At 31.1% G+C, this 18,476-nt stretch overlaps 1 protein-coding gene across 1 annotated transcript in view; it reads right to left on the bottom strand.

The window, feature by feature from the left end:
* LOC140441418 (uncharacterized) overlaps window positions 1–15,011 on the bottom strand; it is a 37,369-nt gene extending 22,358 nt beyond the window's left edge. Inside the window, exons 1-2 of the mRNA XM_072532137.1 lie at window positions 14,860–15,011; window positions 3,997–4,091 (exon numbers count right to left, since the gene is read on the bottom strand). Coding sequence (XP_072388238.1) covers window positions 3,997–4,091; window positions 14,860–14,896 — 132 coding nt within the window. The 5' untranslated portion in view covers window positions 14,897–15,011. The remainder of the gene's footprint in view (window positions 1–3,996; window positions 4,092–14,859) is intronic.
* Between the last annotated feature and the right edge of the window lie 3,465 nt (window positions 15,012–18,476).

Below are 18,476 nucleotides of genomic sequence, written 5' to 3'. Positions count from 1 at the left end.
TTAATATTTGCACTTTTTGCTTCACAGCTTTTTCACCTGGCAGTGGCAACTAAAATAAAAGCAGTAACTTTGACAATTTATCTTTCTTAAGAAATGCCTTCATTTAGGAACTTCTGGTCCTACCTCATCTTAATATTTGCACTTTTTGCTTCCACTTTCATGGTTCTGAAACTGCTTTCTGAGGCATGTCTAAGTTAAGTATTATGTTTATATTGGATTAAACTACATTGGATTGTAATGGAACTACATACAATTAATTGTAATGAAAATTGTAATAATTGTAATGATTTGTTGCATTTAATACGCAACAAATATATTGGTAAGTTGATTTGGGTAATTTTTAGTGTATCAAATGCAGATTGATATTGTATTGACCAATTAAATCTAGCATTTTTTTAGTTAATCTATTCATTTTTTATAGCAAGACACCTTTATCTGATATGTGATATCCCAAGTAAGTTACATCTCTACAAAAAAAGTTACACTTTTATAATCCTAGTGAGTGTATTGTCTGCATCTTTTTTAAGTTGGTAAAGTAATGTTCCCCAAGAAACTTATCATTTTTGGGTCTACTGATGTATAAAAATTTTTTTTTAAGTTTTAATTCTGATAAAAACTCAAAACACGACTTTTATAAACAAGATTTTGGATGAGTTATTTATTACCTTTATTATTAGCAAATGTATTTGTGGCAATATTTGAAAAAAATATTGTGAAAAAAAATTACCGAAATCATGATCATTTTGATGGACATTAACGGTAAAGAAGAAACAATTAAATTTCAATGGAAAATAAAAACAACAACCCACTACCACTTCTGGATGTATTAATTGCAAGGAAGGATATATAACTAAAGTATACAGAAATATAATCCACACCAACAGATATTCAAATCATCACTCAAACCATAACATAAATATAACAAGGAAAATTATCAAATTACTGTAAAGTAAAAAGAAAAAAATCTGCCAGTAAAGATTTTAACAAGAAAATAATCATTCATTGTCCTGTATAAACAAGGAATTCCACAAGATTAAAGAAAAAACAATAAAACACCAAAAACAGTCTAGAAATTCTCCCAAGAAAGGATTTGAAGATAAAAATACATAATATAGTAAAAGGCTTATCAGAAAAATTAAGAAAGATCTGAAATAAATACAATTGCACCACAAAATTTAAACAACTGTCAAAACTGTCAAAATATTTTATTGAGAGAACGGTCAATAATTTCATCTCCTAACAAAAAGTATTTTTGTTGATTTCTGCTAACTATTAAATCCATGTTTGAGATTAAGGTATTTTTCTAACAAGAGAGAAAAAAAATTGTAATTACAGTAGTTATTTAATCTATATAAAACTATTTAAAGTATATCGCATTGACATTAACAAAGGAACCATGTTTTAAAAATGCTGATAAGTCAAACTAATTGTCAAAAATCAGTAGCGGCTGTTACTCGAAAACTTACAAATGAAGAAAAATTAACTGTAGATAGCAAATTAGAAACTAACATAGTAGTCATCAAATAATTACTAAAAGCTTGAAGATCAACGTCATCTAGAATATATCCAATTTAACCCTAATCAAATGATGTCAACAATTTCAATCTACCATCTTAAGAAAAAGCAATAATTGTTCATCAGTGCCAGATATAAAAACACACGAATATATAACAACAATAGGAATCTTGGTACAACCAAAAAATATCATAGTTGCATCAAGAATCTCTGTAGTGGTACTACAATCGTAGAAAATTTACTGCAGAATCACAACTGGTCGACTAATGATACCAAATGTCTGCTTCAGCATTTCAAATACTGTAATCGAATAGGAGCTCAAACAATTGTAGCTTATAACATTTTCCAAAATCACTTTCTTGGAAGTTGGCACGCCTGAATATAGTCATATATTAAGCTGTCATATATGTCATATGTCATAAGTCATATTTTTGACTGTTTCATCGATTATGAAAAAGCATTCGATAATGTAAAACACGAATTGATGATAAAATACCTACAAGAGTTGGGATTGGACGACAAGGATATAAGAATTATCGCCAACCTGTATTGGAACCAGACAGCAACAGTACGTCTTCAAAATTTTAACGAAACAGAAGATTTCTCCATTAAAAAAGGAGTAAGGTAAGGTTGTATACTGTCTCCAATGCTGTTCAATTTATACGTACAAAAAGCCTTCGCAGAAGCAGTGGCAGACTCTAATAAAGGTATTAAAGTTAACGGCATATTTATTAATAACATCAGGTATACCGATGATACAGCCATAGCGGCAGATAACATTAAAGATCTTCAATACCTTTTAAATGATTTAACTCTTTTAAAGTGAAGCTCGGGGTTTGAAAATAAATATCAAGAAGGCAAAAACAATGATTATAAGTAGAAATGATTACCCCAACGCAAAGATATATGTCTCTGGAGAAGAAATCGAACAGGTCAGGCAATTTAAATACTTGGGTTGTTTGCTCAACGAGGGTTGGGACCCCGAGAATGAAATAAAGAGCAGAGTTGAACAAGCCAGAAATACTTTTTTGAGGCTTCGTAAGTTTCTGACTGATCGCAAATTGGACTTCAACCTCCGATACAAGATGCTTAAGTGTTACATGTGGCCTGTTCTCTTGTACGAAATGGAAGCATGGACGTTAAAGACCAGTTTCATTAACAAACTTGAAGTGTTTGAAATGTGGTGCCTGCGTCGAATGCTTAGAATATCATGGACGGACAGGGTCAGAAATGAAGAAGTACTCAGAAGAGCGAGCTTACAGGATCGGGAACTTTTTAGTTATGTAAAAAGTAAGAAGACTGCATACTTGGGACACATATTACGAGGAGAAAGATATACTTTTCAGCAACTGATACTCGAAGGGAAGATAGAGGGTAGGAGAGGTCTGGGACGTAAAAAAATGTCATGGCTGCGCAATATTCGACAATGGACAGGACTCCACAGCTATGAAATGCTTCGCAATGCTGCTAAAAACAGAATTATTTAATCCTGACAAGACGATGTACGGTAAGAAGGAAACCTCATCTATTAATATTACACTTGTGAAAGCAATGCAACGATTATACAACTTCGGTCGACCAAAAATTTAGACTAACAACCAGTTAATTAAACCAATGCTGCAGATCTCCAACACCATTCAAAATCGACCTAAATAAGGTACTGGAGAAATTAAGGAGATCATATTCTGGAATGGGTATACCAGAAAACGACAAAACAATAATGTATACGCTTCATTTAGCGAACGATCAAGTAATCTTCGAACAAGACCAGGAAGATCTGCAATTCATGACAAAGCAATTAATACAAAAATACGAGGGATGGGGTACTACTCGTGCCACAGAAGAAGTTAAAAATGATGAACTAAACTAAGAAGATGAAAAGGTAATTTAAATGTTTCGAAATATATATATATATATATATATATATATATATATATATATATATGTTTGAGAGCAAAGAAGGACAGAAATGAATGCACCGAAACAGAAATTAAAGAACGAATCATAAAATAAAAAAATAGTTACACTCAACTCTGGTCAAAAAATAAACGAAACACCTCCTCATTGTTCTTAAAATGAATTTTTGGCGACGATCAGCAGGTATATCTAGAATAATGTACGTAACAAATAAAAGAATTAGATAAGTTAGACATAACAAGCATTATCATAGAAAAAGTACAGCAAAAACAGCTTATTTGGTACGGACATGTCCAGAAAATGATGGAAATCTTCTACCGAAGTTACTGGTGAGAGGCAGCCAGCTGAGCGAAAAAAAAGAGCAAGTCCGAAAACAACACGGCTTGATGAAGTCCAAAAGACAATGTCAGAGAAAGATCTATGACCAGGACACTGTGCCGATAGACATGAATGGAGACGGGAAACCGGAAGGATCAGGAAGTAATAAACCGGATATTGTGTATAAATATAAATAAATATATAATAGAGTTATAGAAATATAAATAGATATTAAGGTATACTTACAGTCAATTTAGAAAAAGTACCTGGTCCGCCAATACTATTGCAGCTATCTTTATTAATATCTAGTTCATGGTCTAAAAATAGCACCGTTGTATAACCTGTAAAAAACAATAACTTAAAACTAGTTTTTGCATATTATACAAAAAAATAACGACTGCGTTACTTTTGGTGTCACACAATGTACCTACGGTACTGTAAATAAATTAGGAAGCTAATTAAACTGCAAAGGAACTGTCTAAATTAAATCAAAGTAGACAAGATTACAGCTCTGTACAGTCTAAGAATCGTACAACAATTTAAAAATTAACAAAAAGTATAAAACAGATCAATACCCTAGCTTCGCTATCTCCAACATAGCAATAATGGAAACAAATTTTATTCGTTCACGAGAAGAGAAAAATAATTTGAGAAGAATAACCCTTATCCGGGCAAGGTAGGTCCAACGGCCTGAGACGTCAATTCTTTTATCATAAACTGATAATTTTTTTTTTAATTTTATGCATCACTGAATTTGTTTAGCAGTAAGTTTCCGTAAATATAGTCATGAGCTATTCAAAATATTGATTATCACTTTTGAAATTATTGCGTCGAAACAATTTTGTCACGTAAAGGGGCAACACGGGCCCGTCAGACCATATTTGTATTTATACCTAAAGTCTAAATCTTTGTTACATTAGTTAATCTGGCAGTCACGTAATGTTTTGTGGATCATCTAAACGACTTTTATAATTCCGGAAATCGAATAATAAATTTTACACATGTAACAAACAATGTAAACATCTCTTTGATGTGAACATCAAAGAGATGCTTCCAATAGATCTTATATCTATTCTGAATGAATTTTAAAAACTGATAATCATTGTTGGAATGCAAAAATATTGTTAGGTAGGTACCTATACATATTTTGAAAAAAATAGTGCATCTGCTATCAGTCGTTGGATATCAATGTTAGTGTCGACAACTAAGCTCCTAAAATTATATTGAATTACAGTGAAAGTAGATAGTGCGAATAAAGTGTCCCGAAAACCATTATCAGCTGCAGAACTGCAAGATATTCTTAATAATTTATGTGATTCCGATGATGAAGAATCTCCTGAAGTAGGTGGCATTGATAGTGATTCTGAAATTAGAGATTATCTTTCGGAAGCAAGTAAAGAGGATGATCAGCAAGTAGTATTGAGTGGTAATGAATGTGTAGTTACAAGTTTCCAGATTTCAGAGTATGCAATTTTTGAAACTAAGGATGGAATTAACTCGAAAAGTCCACCACAACCGACAGGACGTATGCGATCCTGCAACAAATTAAAAAGCAAAGTGCACACAGTAATGTTAGCCCCTGATCAAAGTGTAGATGATCCTGTTGATTCCTTCTGGACGAAAAAATTGTGAACGAAATAGTGAAGTGTACAAATAGAGAAGTCGAAAAAGTCATAGGGAAAGAGAACTGGAAATATTACGACTCTACCAAACTATATGCCTTTATTGGACTACTACTAACTCAAGGGCACCTAAGTGCCAACATCCATAATGTAAATATACTTTGAAGTAAGCTTTATGCACCTACTATATTTAAAGTTACCATGGGGTTAAAACGATTCAAAAATTAATTTTAAGGACATGAGGTCTGAACGATGAAGAAACGACAAATTAGCAGCAGTACGCGATATGTGGAATCAAGTCAACTAAAACTTTCAGAAATACTATTTACCAGGAAAGAACATAACGTTGGATGAGCAGCTTGTTCCGTATCGAGGTAGGTGTCCTTTCATGCCGTATATGCCTTCAAAGCAAGATAAGTATAGCATGAAAATATGGTGGACCTGCGACTCAGAAACATATTACCCTTTAGGTGGAATACCATATACAGGAAACAACGGAAATACAGTAGCCAAAGGTCTCGCATCTCAAGTTGTAAAGCAACTCGTTGAACCTTATTATAATTCCAAGAGGAATAACCATTTCACTGATCTTGCTCTTGCACATTAATTACTAACAAATTCACTAACTCTTGTGGGCATGATGAAAAAAAAATAACAGATTTGTTCCTCGGGAATTTTTACCAAATAAGAACCGTTTAGAGAAATCTTTAATTTTCGGATTCACTCCAAAAGCATCTCTTGTTTCTTATGTTCCAAAAAAACAAACAAGTGTCCTAGTCCTGTCGACCATGCATCACAATGCTTACTGTGTAGATGATGTTGACAAAAAACAAGATATCATACTCTTTTATAATAGTATAAAATGTGGTGTCGATAAGCTAGACTAAATGTTTCATAAATGTATGTGCAAAAGACGAACTAACCTTTGGCCTTTTGCATTTTTTATGGATATTTTAGATGTGGCTGGAGTAGCCTCATTTATTACTTGGACAAATTTACATCCAAAATGGAACGAAAACAAAAATAAAAAGCGAAGATTGTTCTAACAACGACAGCAGAAAAACTAGTGTTGCCTCAAATTTTAAAAAGAAAATCAAGGGGACTGTGGAAACAAAAAAGTGTATTAAAAAATGCCACACAACACAATACAAAGCAAAAAGTAGAAAAACTTTCAGTTTTAACAAGGAAAAGGTGTCACATGTGCCCAACAAAAAAGACAGGAAACAAAAACAAATTTCTGAAATATGCAGTAGATATGTGTGTAACGATGACTATATAAATAAAAAAGTTTGTAAGTATTGCAATCAAAAAAAAAAAATAAATGTCTAATCTATGATTTTTTATGTTTATTGTTGTTTTTTTAACCTAGTACTTAATAATAATTTAATTTGTCATATCAATTTGCTATTCTAGTTGTGAATAAGCTAATTTTATGGCTTAGTTCCAACTAAACTCGTAAATTGATATGACAAAGTATTAATTTGTAGAAGTAAAATAATAAAATTATTCTGACTTATACGTTTTATTCATTTTCTTAATATTGTTTTTGTCGATACTTTATACATGAGCTGCTAATTACCATAATATTTTCTCAGAAGGGTTTTCACGCCATAATGAGAGGCAACAACACCGTAATCTATTTCCAGGGTATGGGTAAACATCAACCCCTCTTTTCAAATAAAATGGCCTGGTAGATTTACAAAAGTTTTTATTTATTTATTAATTAAGTCTTTATTCGTCTCCAAATTTTTAATACTTGTGAATAAATATATTCTCTACAAAAGTTTTCTTGCATTTTATTATTTTGTGCAAATTCTTTAGGTAAATCGCTCCCTCGAGATAGACCACATACTATAGTAGCATCTCTGTTTTAATCTAGAAAATTTAAATTTAACTTTATTATAAAATCAAAAAAGAATATTAGAAATATATGGGTAAATATGAATAGTACATTCAAGAATAGTGGTGGGCCCAACGGACTTGAGTTGCGGACTTGACTTGAGTAAGTAAAATGTATTGCCCGGATAAGGGTTAAGGACTGAACGTACTAGCATCAATAATTGACAAAGGGAAACCTTTTTTATGTATTCTAACTGCAATGAGATCGATACTCAAATTACTCTGAGGCATATTCTTATTTAAATATATTAAATATAATATAAAACATAAAAAAATTTTTAATTTTTACACAACATAGACAACTTGAAATCTTTAGATGAAATAACAGAACCTAGTATTGGTTTTGTATATAAATAAAGAAGAATAACTGACAGATAACATCTGTAATTTTATTTTTATTTCATTTTAAAATTCACAAATTATTCTAACTGCGTAGCTGAGAAATCAAAAAAATATTGCTCATGGTCCCATAAAGGTCCCATATGATTAAAGCGTAACAATAGGAGCAAAATCTAATACCAGGTTTAATAAATTTAAAGCGGTAAATACTTCATGTAGGGATTTTATTACCAGAGTCTTTATTTGGTTTACCCATCGTGTTGAAAATCTTTCTCTTGGTCTTCGGCCTTCTACCTTCACTCTACTACCAACAGTTCTGTTCTTCTAGCTATGTGGCCGAAGTAAATTAGGTATGTGGGGTTTACTTTTTTAATAGCCTGTGTTTTATTAGTAGAATTCTTCTATAGACCTTAATTTCAAATACTTCTGTCTTACTGATATCGATTTTTTTGGGAGTCCATGTTTTAGCTGCATATGTAACAATGGGAAAAATAAGAACAGCACCGTTATACTTCGTTTAAAAATTAAAAATAGTATTATTTTAGTTACACAGAACATTTACATTTTATGTTGTATTTACTCAAAATTTTTTGGGGTAACCATAATATTTTTTTAATTATTGTACAAAACTGAGACAAGAAGGTATCGATATTTATAATTTTTCTGCCTTGAGCCGACATGTATAAGGACAATTACAGAGTGTAAAAAATAAAATTATAACTTTTAAAAGGTAGTAAAAGCAATAAATTTGCGACTAAGTTTATTAATAAAGGTTGTAAATTATTAATTTCTTAGTATATATAGTATTTTACTCCAGTATTCCATTTAAAATATATCTCTCAATGATTTTAATTACAGATGCCAACTTTAAATCAAATGTTTAAATTTAATCTCATGGTTCTTCTTTGAGTTTCATTTGCCTTATAATAGTGTGAAAAGTGTATTTTTTTTCAAATGTTATTCTTTTTACGACTAGAATCAGACTCTACTTTTTTTCCACGTTCAAAATCCCATCAAACTTTTTTTTTCTATGTTCAGCCAATAATCTTTTAGTATTTCAAACAAACAAACGGAGTTCCCAGTTTTTTTGAAATCCATCAAATTATTATTTCACTACACAACCAACCAACAATGTAATCCACTCATTAACAAACAATCTCAATAAGGTTTTTCTTTAAATGTTGAATCGAAACACTTTATATTCCTACAATATTTAATTCTACCTAATGTCTCAAATCTCTTATCTATTACAATCTTAACTTTGTTCACTGAATCTGTTTACACACAAATTTTGACCGTAATGATTTTTTTTTTAATATTCACTGATATCATATGCTTATATCTAGAGCTCGGAAATAGGCACTTAAAAAACCTTAAAATATGCATGCAAATATGCACAAAAACAGTTGAAATATGCACTAAAATATGCTTTTTATGCTTGTATGCATTTAATGCGTTTAATGCTTACAACTAAAAAAAGCAGTAATAATTGCGTTGAAGGTATTTAATTTATTTTATGCTTAAGTCACAAAAAATATTTATTGAAATTAGTATTATCTACATCATTGTATTCATTTATTCTTTGATTCATTATTATCAGTCATCATCATCATCATTCCTTATTATACTATTATCCCAGTTAAAACTATATATATATTGTTAAATGTATCTCTAAATTTTCTAGCGAAAAACTGTGCCGTCTATCTGAGACTAATTCTTAATATGCTGAAAAACTTCTTTCTACTTCAGGTAAAGTAAAAGGAACAAACTTAAAATAGTGTATAATTGAGGGTTCTACCTGTAAAATTAAATTATCTTCACAATCCTCTAACTTAATAATATTATTTATTTGAAATATTTTTCTCCTCCTTTTCCTCATTTTTCTTTATCACTGCGCAGAATTTTTGATACAATTTGCTGGTTTCCCCAAGGTGTTTAATTGTTTCATTTAATGAATTGATAATTTCAATAATTTGGTCTCATAAAATGTTTTGCTTTTCTAATCTAGTAATTGATTCAGCAATATTTGCAAAATTGATTTGGATGTGTGAAATTTACAGAATTTAACCATGTCCATCATCTAGTTATCACTGGTTCAGGTGTAAAGGTACATTAGGTAAACGATCTTTGTACGCATTTACTTGCAGAGGGACTTTGAAAATTTTTTTTTGTATTTGATAAAAGGGTATTAACCATTGGAAATTGTCCTTACGGTTTCTGCCACTCTATTTAAGGCATGTGCTAACCAGGTAACGTGTATCAAATTTGGAAAAAATATTTTTAAATGCTGTTCAGCTTTGATCATATATAGCGCAGCATCACTTAACAATAACAATTTTTTTTCAGTTGGTATTGGTTGAGGTAAAAAAAAAATACTCAGACATTCAGTTACAAATCTTCATATAGTTACATTGTTCGTTTTTTGCAACTCCTTAACGAAAACTAAATATCCCGTGCTACACTCACTCCCGTTTAAACTTCGTATAACCAAATTTTCAATATACCGTCCTTTAACATTAGTTGTCTAGCAGATCGTTGGGTCCATGGTATACCATGGACCCAACCATGGACCCATGGACCCATGGACCCAACGAGTTACAAACGCAGAAGTGTTAAGAAGGCTACAAAAGGATTGCGAGGTCATAAAGTACATCAAAACAAGGAAGCTGGAATATTTAGGCCACATTACCAGAGGTGCGTAATATGAGATATTAAGGCTCATAATGCAAGGTAAAATCAAGGGTAAAAGATCAATAGGAAGACAAAGAATTTCCTGGCTGAGAAACCTAAGAGAGTGGTATAGTTGCAGCTCAGTAGATCTTTTTAGAGCAGCCGCCAATAAGGTACGGATAGCTGTGATGATAGCCAACCTCCGATAGGAGAAGAAACTACAAGAAGAAGAAGTCTAGCAGATATCCATATTGGATTATTCCCAATTGCAGTTTTTTAATTGCTTCAATAGTAAATTGCATGCTGAAATCTATATATTTTTTTCATAGAGTTGTAGCAGAAAAAACTTGTACAAAATCATTATCTCAGTACTTTTTTAAAAATTGTTAGAATAATGGTTTATTCAATTTTGCCATTGGAATATTGCAACCAATTGGCAAACTGCAGAAATCCTTATTAAAATTTTGTTGGTAAGAAACTTTCGTTTTATTTGTAGTTATGAGCTGACCGAATCGAATCGAACCGAATCTTAAGGCTTTTGTGCACGAGATTTATGAATTGCAGTGCCCAAGTGTTGATCAACTTTTTTTCACATACAATCGGAAAATTGGAAATATGGAAAAATGGAAATAAAAAAGTTAACCAATAAACTTGTAGTAACTTCGCCACTTTAAAATTAATATAAAATAATATCCTAATTTAATTAGTTTTCACCTCTATTAAAAATTGATATACTTATATGCATATTAACTTTATTGACGTTAATGATACACAATTTGATTTTCGCAAAGGCACAGGAACGCGTGAAGCTTTTTTTTTTCACTTAATATACTGGCACAAAGATGCCTGGACGTCAATCAAGATATATACGCATGTTTTATTGACTATAATAAAGCATTCGGTAAAGTACGAACCCTACATAAACAATTAATTAATATCCTGAAATCAGAGAAGATTGACTACAACGGCCTCAGGATCATATCAAATTTATACTATAAACAGCGAGCAAAAGTACGTGTTAACGAACAGCTGTCAGAAGAAATTTAAATTAGATGTGAAGTGCGACGGGGATGCGTATTGTCGCTAATTCTTTTAATGCCTCCTCTGAAGAGATTCTAAAAAGCCCTCTTGAGGGTGAAACAGCTGAAATAAAGGTAAAGTAGTTCCCATTAACAACATTAGATATGCGGACGACACTGTAATCTTAGCCGAAAATATTGAAGATCTTCAGAGACTGGTGACCAGAATAGCAGAGTATGGAAAAGAGTACGGTCTAACAATGAATGTCAAGAAGACGAAATTTATGATAATATCGAAAACTCAAAGAAATAATGAGAATCTTATAATAAATGGAACCAACGTCGAACATGTGGACGAATATGCATATCTGGGAACAATGATTAACTCCACAAATCATTACATTCAGGAGATCAAAATCAGAATAGAAAAGGCTAGAGCAAATTTCAACAAAATGAGAAGAGTGCTATGTACAAGGGATTTAAAATTGGAACTAAGAGTTAGGTTGGCGAGATGCTATGTTTTTTCGACTTTGTTTTATGGAATGGAATCTTGGACCTTGAATGCGACATCAATAAAAAAACTGAAATCATTTGAGCTGTGGGTGTATAGAAGAATTCTGAAAATATCGTGGACAAAACACGTCACAAACAAAGAGGTTCTGAGAAGGATGAATAAAGAAATAAAAATGTTAACTACAATTAAAACAAGAAAATTGGAATATCTTCGACAGTACACGTGGAGAGAAATACACCTTGCTCCAACTGATTATGCAGGGAAAGATCCAAGGAAAGAAAAGCATAGGGAGGCGTAGAATGTCATGGCTGCGCAACCTGAGAGAGTGGTACGGATGTACATCAAATTAACTTTTCAGAGCAGCTGTCTCAAAAATCCGAATAACTATAATGATTGCCGACCTCTGCCGCGGAGATGACACTTGAAGAAGAATACATATTAAAATATATTAAGACAAAGGGCGATTTCCTTAGTCAATTTTAAACGAACAAAAAACATTAATCAAGCACACTACATGTTACATTTTTATAAATAGAATGAATTTTTTTTTTCAAAATTATCGAGGTTTGGTAAAATGTCACATTTTTATCCTAAAAGATAACGTAATAATTTATGACGAAAAAGACAGTGTCAAAACCGTGTTTACACCTTTGCTAAAAATAATTTTAAAAGCAGTGCATTAAAATAAATTTTTCCTAACGAATGACTGTCCTATTCTAAAGCTTACATTTTAACGTAAAATTATATTTAGCTTATATTTTTATAAAAATATTTAAAAATTAAAACAATAATTAAATTAAACATAATACTTACCGGGTTGCTACAATCCGTGCCAAATATAATGGTTTTCAATAATGATTTTGAACTTTGTTTTACTATTAATCCACTTTTTCAGAAGAATTGATTTACTTGCACTCTGTTTTGGCATTTTGAAACACTTTTGATAAACACTTAGACACAACTTTACTAAACCAAAGAATACACCAAACTGAACTGACTGTACCTAAGGACAGAACGACAATTGCATGTTGTCTTTCGCTAATACAAATTCTGGTAATTTCTTATTTGTTAAGCTTTTACTGCCTTTATTGTCATATTATGCTAATACCAATAAGAGATATTTCCGAGCGATATTTTTACCTACCTCGCTAAATTGCATTACTTGCGTTCTCAGATATTTGTCTGTATTGTGGTATAATATCGGAAAATATGCATTTTTAATAAATGCATATGCACTTATACAATTTATCCAAAATATGCAAATATGCACTTAATATGCATTTTGCATATTTCCCGAGCTCTACTTATATCTATAAATTATAATCTTTGTCAATTTTCTTCTTCTCTACATTTTAAAAACCCCATCCCAATTCCGAATCTTAACAATATAAACATATATGTTTATTATAGTTACAATATTCATTTGTTATCTATTTTTCAGTAATTAAACGTTACTAGTCGATCATATGATTGAAAATTTGTACGTATTTTATTAGTTGTTCTATTATTTATATCTATTAATATGTATTTATATTAATCTATCTATAGAGTAATGAAGGTGCAATATTTGTATTAACTGTTTATCTAACTGAATTATACATTCTTTTAACAAAACCGAAATACAATCTACTAGTTACGTACATTGTGCTTTTGGCACGTCATTCCGGCTACTTTTGACCAGTTGGACGCATGACTTTGCCTGACTTAGATTATTATTTGTTTGTATCACTAGGTTTTTTGTTTGCTGCGTGGTGAAGCAAAGATCTTGACTATGACTGCCGGTCAATGGTAGAAGGTGATTATTAACGTTCCTGTGTTGTGACTCAGCCTTACTAGGCAGTTCTTTGAGTTGATCACCTCTTGTCAGGTGGTGTTTAATTTTAATCTAGCGCGCATTTTTTATTCTTTTATTACCATGTCCGAGAAAAGAAAAAAGTTAGATTGACGATTAGTCAAAAATTAGAACTAATAAGTAAAATTAAAAAGGACCTTCCCGTAAACGTGTGTGCCTTTTGTATAGTATCGGTGAGTCGATAGTACTAGTTAGTAATATACGTACACCAAAATAGTTGCTCAGCTCCATTAATTGCTGCAAAAGCAAAATAGTTATTTGACGCATTGGTTATTGCATTGCATATTTTGATGCATCATCTAGGTAGAAAACTTGCTTTAAGCAACGCCATGGGATTAAGAAGATAGGACTTTATATGGAGATGCTTATCGGCGACGGATAGAAAGCTAAGAAATTTAAAACTGAGGTAAAAGAGTTCCTTTCTTTTAATGATCTGAGATCGAACAAATTTCTATCGCAGACGAATCGGGGCTCTTCTGGAAATGTCTTCCATTCAAAACTCTAGCTTTAGCAAATGAAGACAAAGCAGTGGGAGATAAATGCAGCAAAGAATGGATCACGATAATCTTCTGTAGAAACGTGACAGAAAATTACAAGTTAAGTTGATGCTGATTTGTAAGGTAAAAAACTAGAGCTTTTAAGGGGAACTAATGCAGAAAAATTACCTATTAATTATTTTAATCAAAGAAAGGATGGATTGATAAAAAGATATTTCAAGAGTGGTTTGAAACTAAATCTGTACGATATGTCAGAAATCATTTAAAAGCAAACAATTTGAAACAGAAATAACTGTTTTGTTAATTGGTGCCGATAACAAAACCTTCGTCAAATTTTTGCTCCCAATCACGGCTACTTAAGTTTGGCATATGAACCAAGGCGTCATTGCGTCCATAAAGAAAAACTACAGATTAAAGAAATACGTAACAGAATATAATAGAGGTTATGAGTTGAGTGATTTAGTGTATTCACGAAATCGCAACTGTATGGGAGTCTGTAAAGTCTTCAACACATGAATCTTAATATATAAATCATGCTAGTAGCCATGGCTGTCACATTCAAATGTTTAATTAATCATTTTTAACAAATTGCAGCACTTTTTTATTTATGTAATAGATTGAAAACAATAAATATAATATGCATAAAAAGCAGCACTTAAAACAAAAAATATATATAATACTTAAGTTATACACGTACCTGCCAAAATAATTAATACTTCCAAAATAGACATCATCACTTCTAATTTACTCGTTTGGGTATAAAGTATCTTAATTTATGTTTCGGTTTAAACTTGGTTTAAATGTTGTTGCTTTGACCTTTTATCAGTTATTATTAAGAATTTTTACAAACTGATATAGCGTGTACTACTTATTTATTACGTACAATATAAAAAATGTAAAGTAGAATATAACGGGTGTTTAATTACTTACTGAAGCTCATATAAACTAGTTAATAAAAATTTTGACTTTAATCAAAATAACATAATGCTTTGACACCAAATTCTAGAGTAATAAATATTTAAGATAAGATAGGAAGACAGCAATATATAAAATAACAATCTCACCAGTCTTAATATATGGCTTGCTGAATCCAATATTGGCACAAATCAAAAGTTTCCAATTTTAGTTTTTTGTATATTGGTTTGCAAATGGACTAAATACTGGCTTTTTAAAACATTTAATGTTATCACCAAGATGGTACAGGTGCCAGCATGACTTCAAGCAGATCGTGTCTGTTATTGCTTGCAATATTTAAATTTTTTTAGTTAGCCACAAGACCTTGTCCAAGCACATTTTCGGTGGTACAAAATTGTCTCTATTTGAGTTTTGTCAGTTTTACATTAAACATGGTTTTTTTGTTTATTAGTGAAATTGTGTGTTATTAAATATTTTAATTTTAAAAGTAATTCTGCATTAGGAAAATTCAACCGACCTTCTAAAGGATAATTAATGATATCTACCGCATGGCTTGGAATAAGGTAAAACTATATCTTATTTTTACTATAAAATAGACTTCTGAAATGTACATCTTAATTCCGTGTTTCTTTTAAAATTTTATTTCATTGAAATTTAAATAAATGTCTATTCTTAATAATCTTATGTATATGTACGTTCTTAAATATTTGAGGCTAAATGGGAACGAAACTGAAGAATAAAAAGTTTGCGTCACAAAAGTATAGTAAATGTATCTTACTTGGCTGAAGATGTACCTGAGAATACACAGGAAACTAATCATACTTAACTTCACGTACAGCTGTGGTCACTGAACAGTTTACACCTTCATTTTTACATTGTAGTACTGTAAAATTACAGTTTCGTACGATTTGCTAAATAGTGCTTTGCTAAAATTTCACGTGTATTATAAAATAAAATAAAAAAGGCAATCCAGGAAAAATACGGTCAATTGCCAAACTCGAAGAAGGTTGATCACTACGGCAAGTTTCTGTAGATTTGAACGTAAGACAATTGTAGATTTTCCAGCGGGGGATTTTCCGGCGTGTCCGTTCAGCATTTACAGTGCACGTAAAAGGAATAAACCAAGTGAATTGATCAATTCTGCAGCTGCAAGAAAACCATTTTTGACTGAAGGTCACAAGAGGAGACGAGTAACATTTTGTTATGAATTCATAAACCATCAAGACAACTTTTGGTCTAACGTTGCATTTTCCGATGAAAAAGTATTTAAGTCTTATAGCAATAGTGGAATATGAGTTTTTAAGCTAAGAAATAATAGATTTAATAGACGGTATACTCATATTTTAGGAAACAGTGGAAGATTCTCGGTCAACGTATGGGAATGGAGAAGTGCTGAAGGCTCGGGCGTTTGTTCTTATATAAAAAAATTAACAGGATTATATTTAATCCTGTTAATTTAATTCGTGGTGCATATTAGCTCTATTGTTCAAAAATGGTTGGAAGAAACTCATGTTAATGTTCTTCTCTGGCCTTCTCGGAGTCTGGATCTTAACCTCATCGAAAATGTGTCGTCCTATTAAAAACAAAACTATTGATTGAAAGAAACCTTAGGCTATGAAATAGAATTGAACTATAGGAAGCAATTAGGCAGGCATAAGAAGAGATTGCTGAATATAACATGAGGAAATTTCTATATCTATGAACAGAAGATTGCACAGTTGTATTGAAAATAATGGGTCTTGCAGCATATTTTAATTGTGTTACTGTTTATTATTATTTAATTTAAAGTATATTTGAAATAACATGTTTTTTTTTTATAACCAGACTTTCTTATTTTCGTTATTAAGAAAACAATAGGGAACTTGCATAAAATTTTAAATTCGAAAAAAATGCCTTAAATCATAACAAAACATAATTTAAAATATATATCAAACAAAAAAAAGTTGTTTTTGTCTTTAGTTTGGCCCCTAAAAACGATTAAAATCGAGAGAAAATTCAAATTATAGCAGCCAGTCCAAAACGCGTCCTCATTGGTCGTGACGTCATATAGTCAGAATGTTCAAAGATTGGCGCTATTAATTCATTACGTTTGACATTCGTTTACTTGTTATAGTAATTTTATGGTGTATTTCAGTTTTATAAATCTTTAGAAAGTTGCTGTGAACTATATATTTAATAATATTTGAGTGTTTTTGTTCAGATATTTTTTTTAAAATGACCGAAGAGGGTTTTTCCAAAGGCCAGTCTGATAACTTGCCCATTGTAAATATGTTTATGGTAGCCACATATTTTCAAAACGGTGAAAATTTTTCCCTGGGAGAAGTTCGGGGAGTTAAAGCAGATAAGTAAGTACATATACTCCTATTACATTAATTTTATTGTGATTATTATTCTCATAATAAGTATTTAATGATAAAACTTAGTACTTTATATTAAGTAGTGTCAATATTATATGTTTATGCTATTGTACTGAAATTTAATCAAATTAACTTATTCATCGTTTGCATTTAGATCTGGCAGGGAATCATATGGAGATGCAGCTGTAGGATGGGTTCAAGTAAAAAGAAATAACATGATCTGTACTGTAGGGGCAAAAATAACACCTGAACATAATGTTAAGAAAAAACAGTATACTGTAAGTTGTGAAATTAATGAAGAAACCGAGTAAGTACTTGATCTAAAGTGTTATGATTGTGCTGCTTCATTAGGTAAGTAGGTATTTTTATAAACAGATATGTATTTTGAATATTTTGAATTAAGAGCATTATTGAAACATAAAAAATTCTGATCTGAGACAAACATCAGCTGAGCTAAATTTTATACTGCATTTTGCAGTAAATATGAAGGAATAAACACTCTTTCATGGAAATTTATTTTAGTCCATTTTAATTCTGATAGGAAGTATCTAAATATACAGCCTTTATAATAATTTTGTTCTTGGTTTTTAAAATAAATATCACAATAATCTTGAAATGACATTTTAGTTAAAATATATATATATATATATATATATATATATATATATATATATATATATTACTTACATTCGATAGTAGTTTTGCGCTTCTCTAAAAATATATGGACAATTTCTAAACTTCAAAACTTATGTTATAGGTGGGTGCAAGCATCAAATAGCTTTTCTGATGTGGTTGCACAGAAGAAGTGAAGAACCGTCAAAAACAGAAGTGACTTGCTATTGGGCCAAAAGTAAACTATCAAAAGTTGGTACAAGTATAAAATATTTAACACTTAAAGACTTTGGGGCCCCAGAGGAGTTAAGCTCAGATGAAGATAGTAACCAGTTCCTTCAAGAAGTAATAGACATGGGCATTAAAAACCAGTCTGAGAGCCAGTTATTGCAACATTTTAAAGATGATAATATAAAAAAATAGGGATATT

The sequence above is a fragment of the Diabrotica undecimpunctata genome, chromosome 5 (assembly GCF_040954645.1).
Source record: "Diabrotica undecimpunctata isolate CICGRU chromosome 5, icDiaUnde3, whole genome shotgun sequence".
In the NCBI taxonomy this organism is placed as follows: domain Eukaryota; kingdom Metazoa; phylum Arthropoda; class Insecta; order Coleoptera; family Chrysomelidae; genus Diabrotica; species Diabrotica undecimpunctata.
The sequence above is the reverse complement of the archived record's forward strand: the minus strand, read 5'-3'. Positions and strand labels throughout refer to the sequence as shown.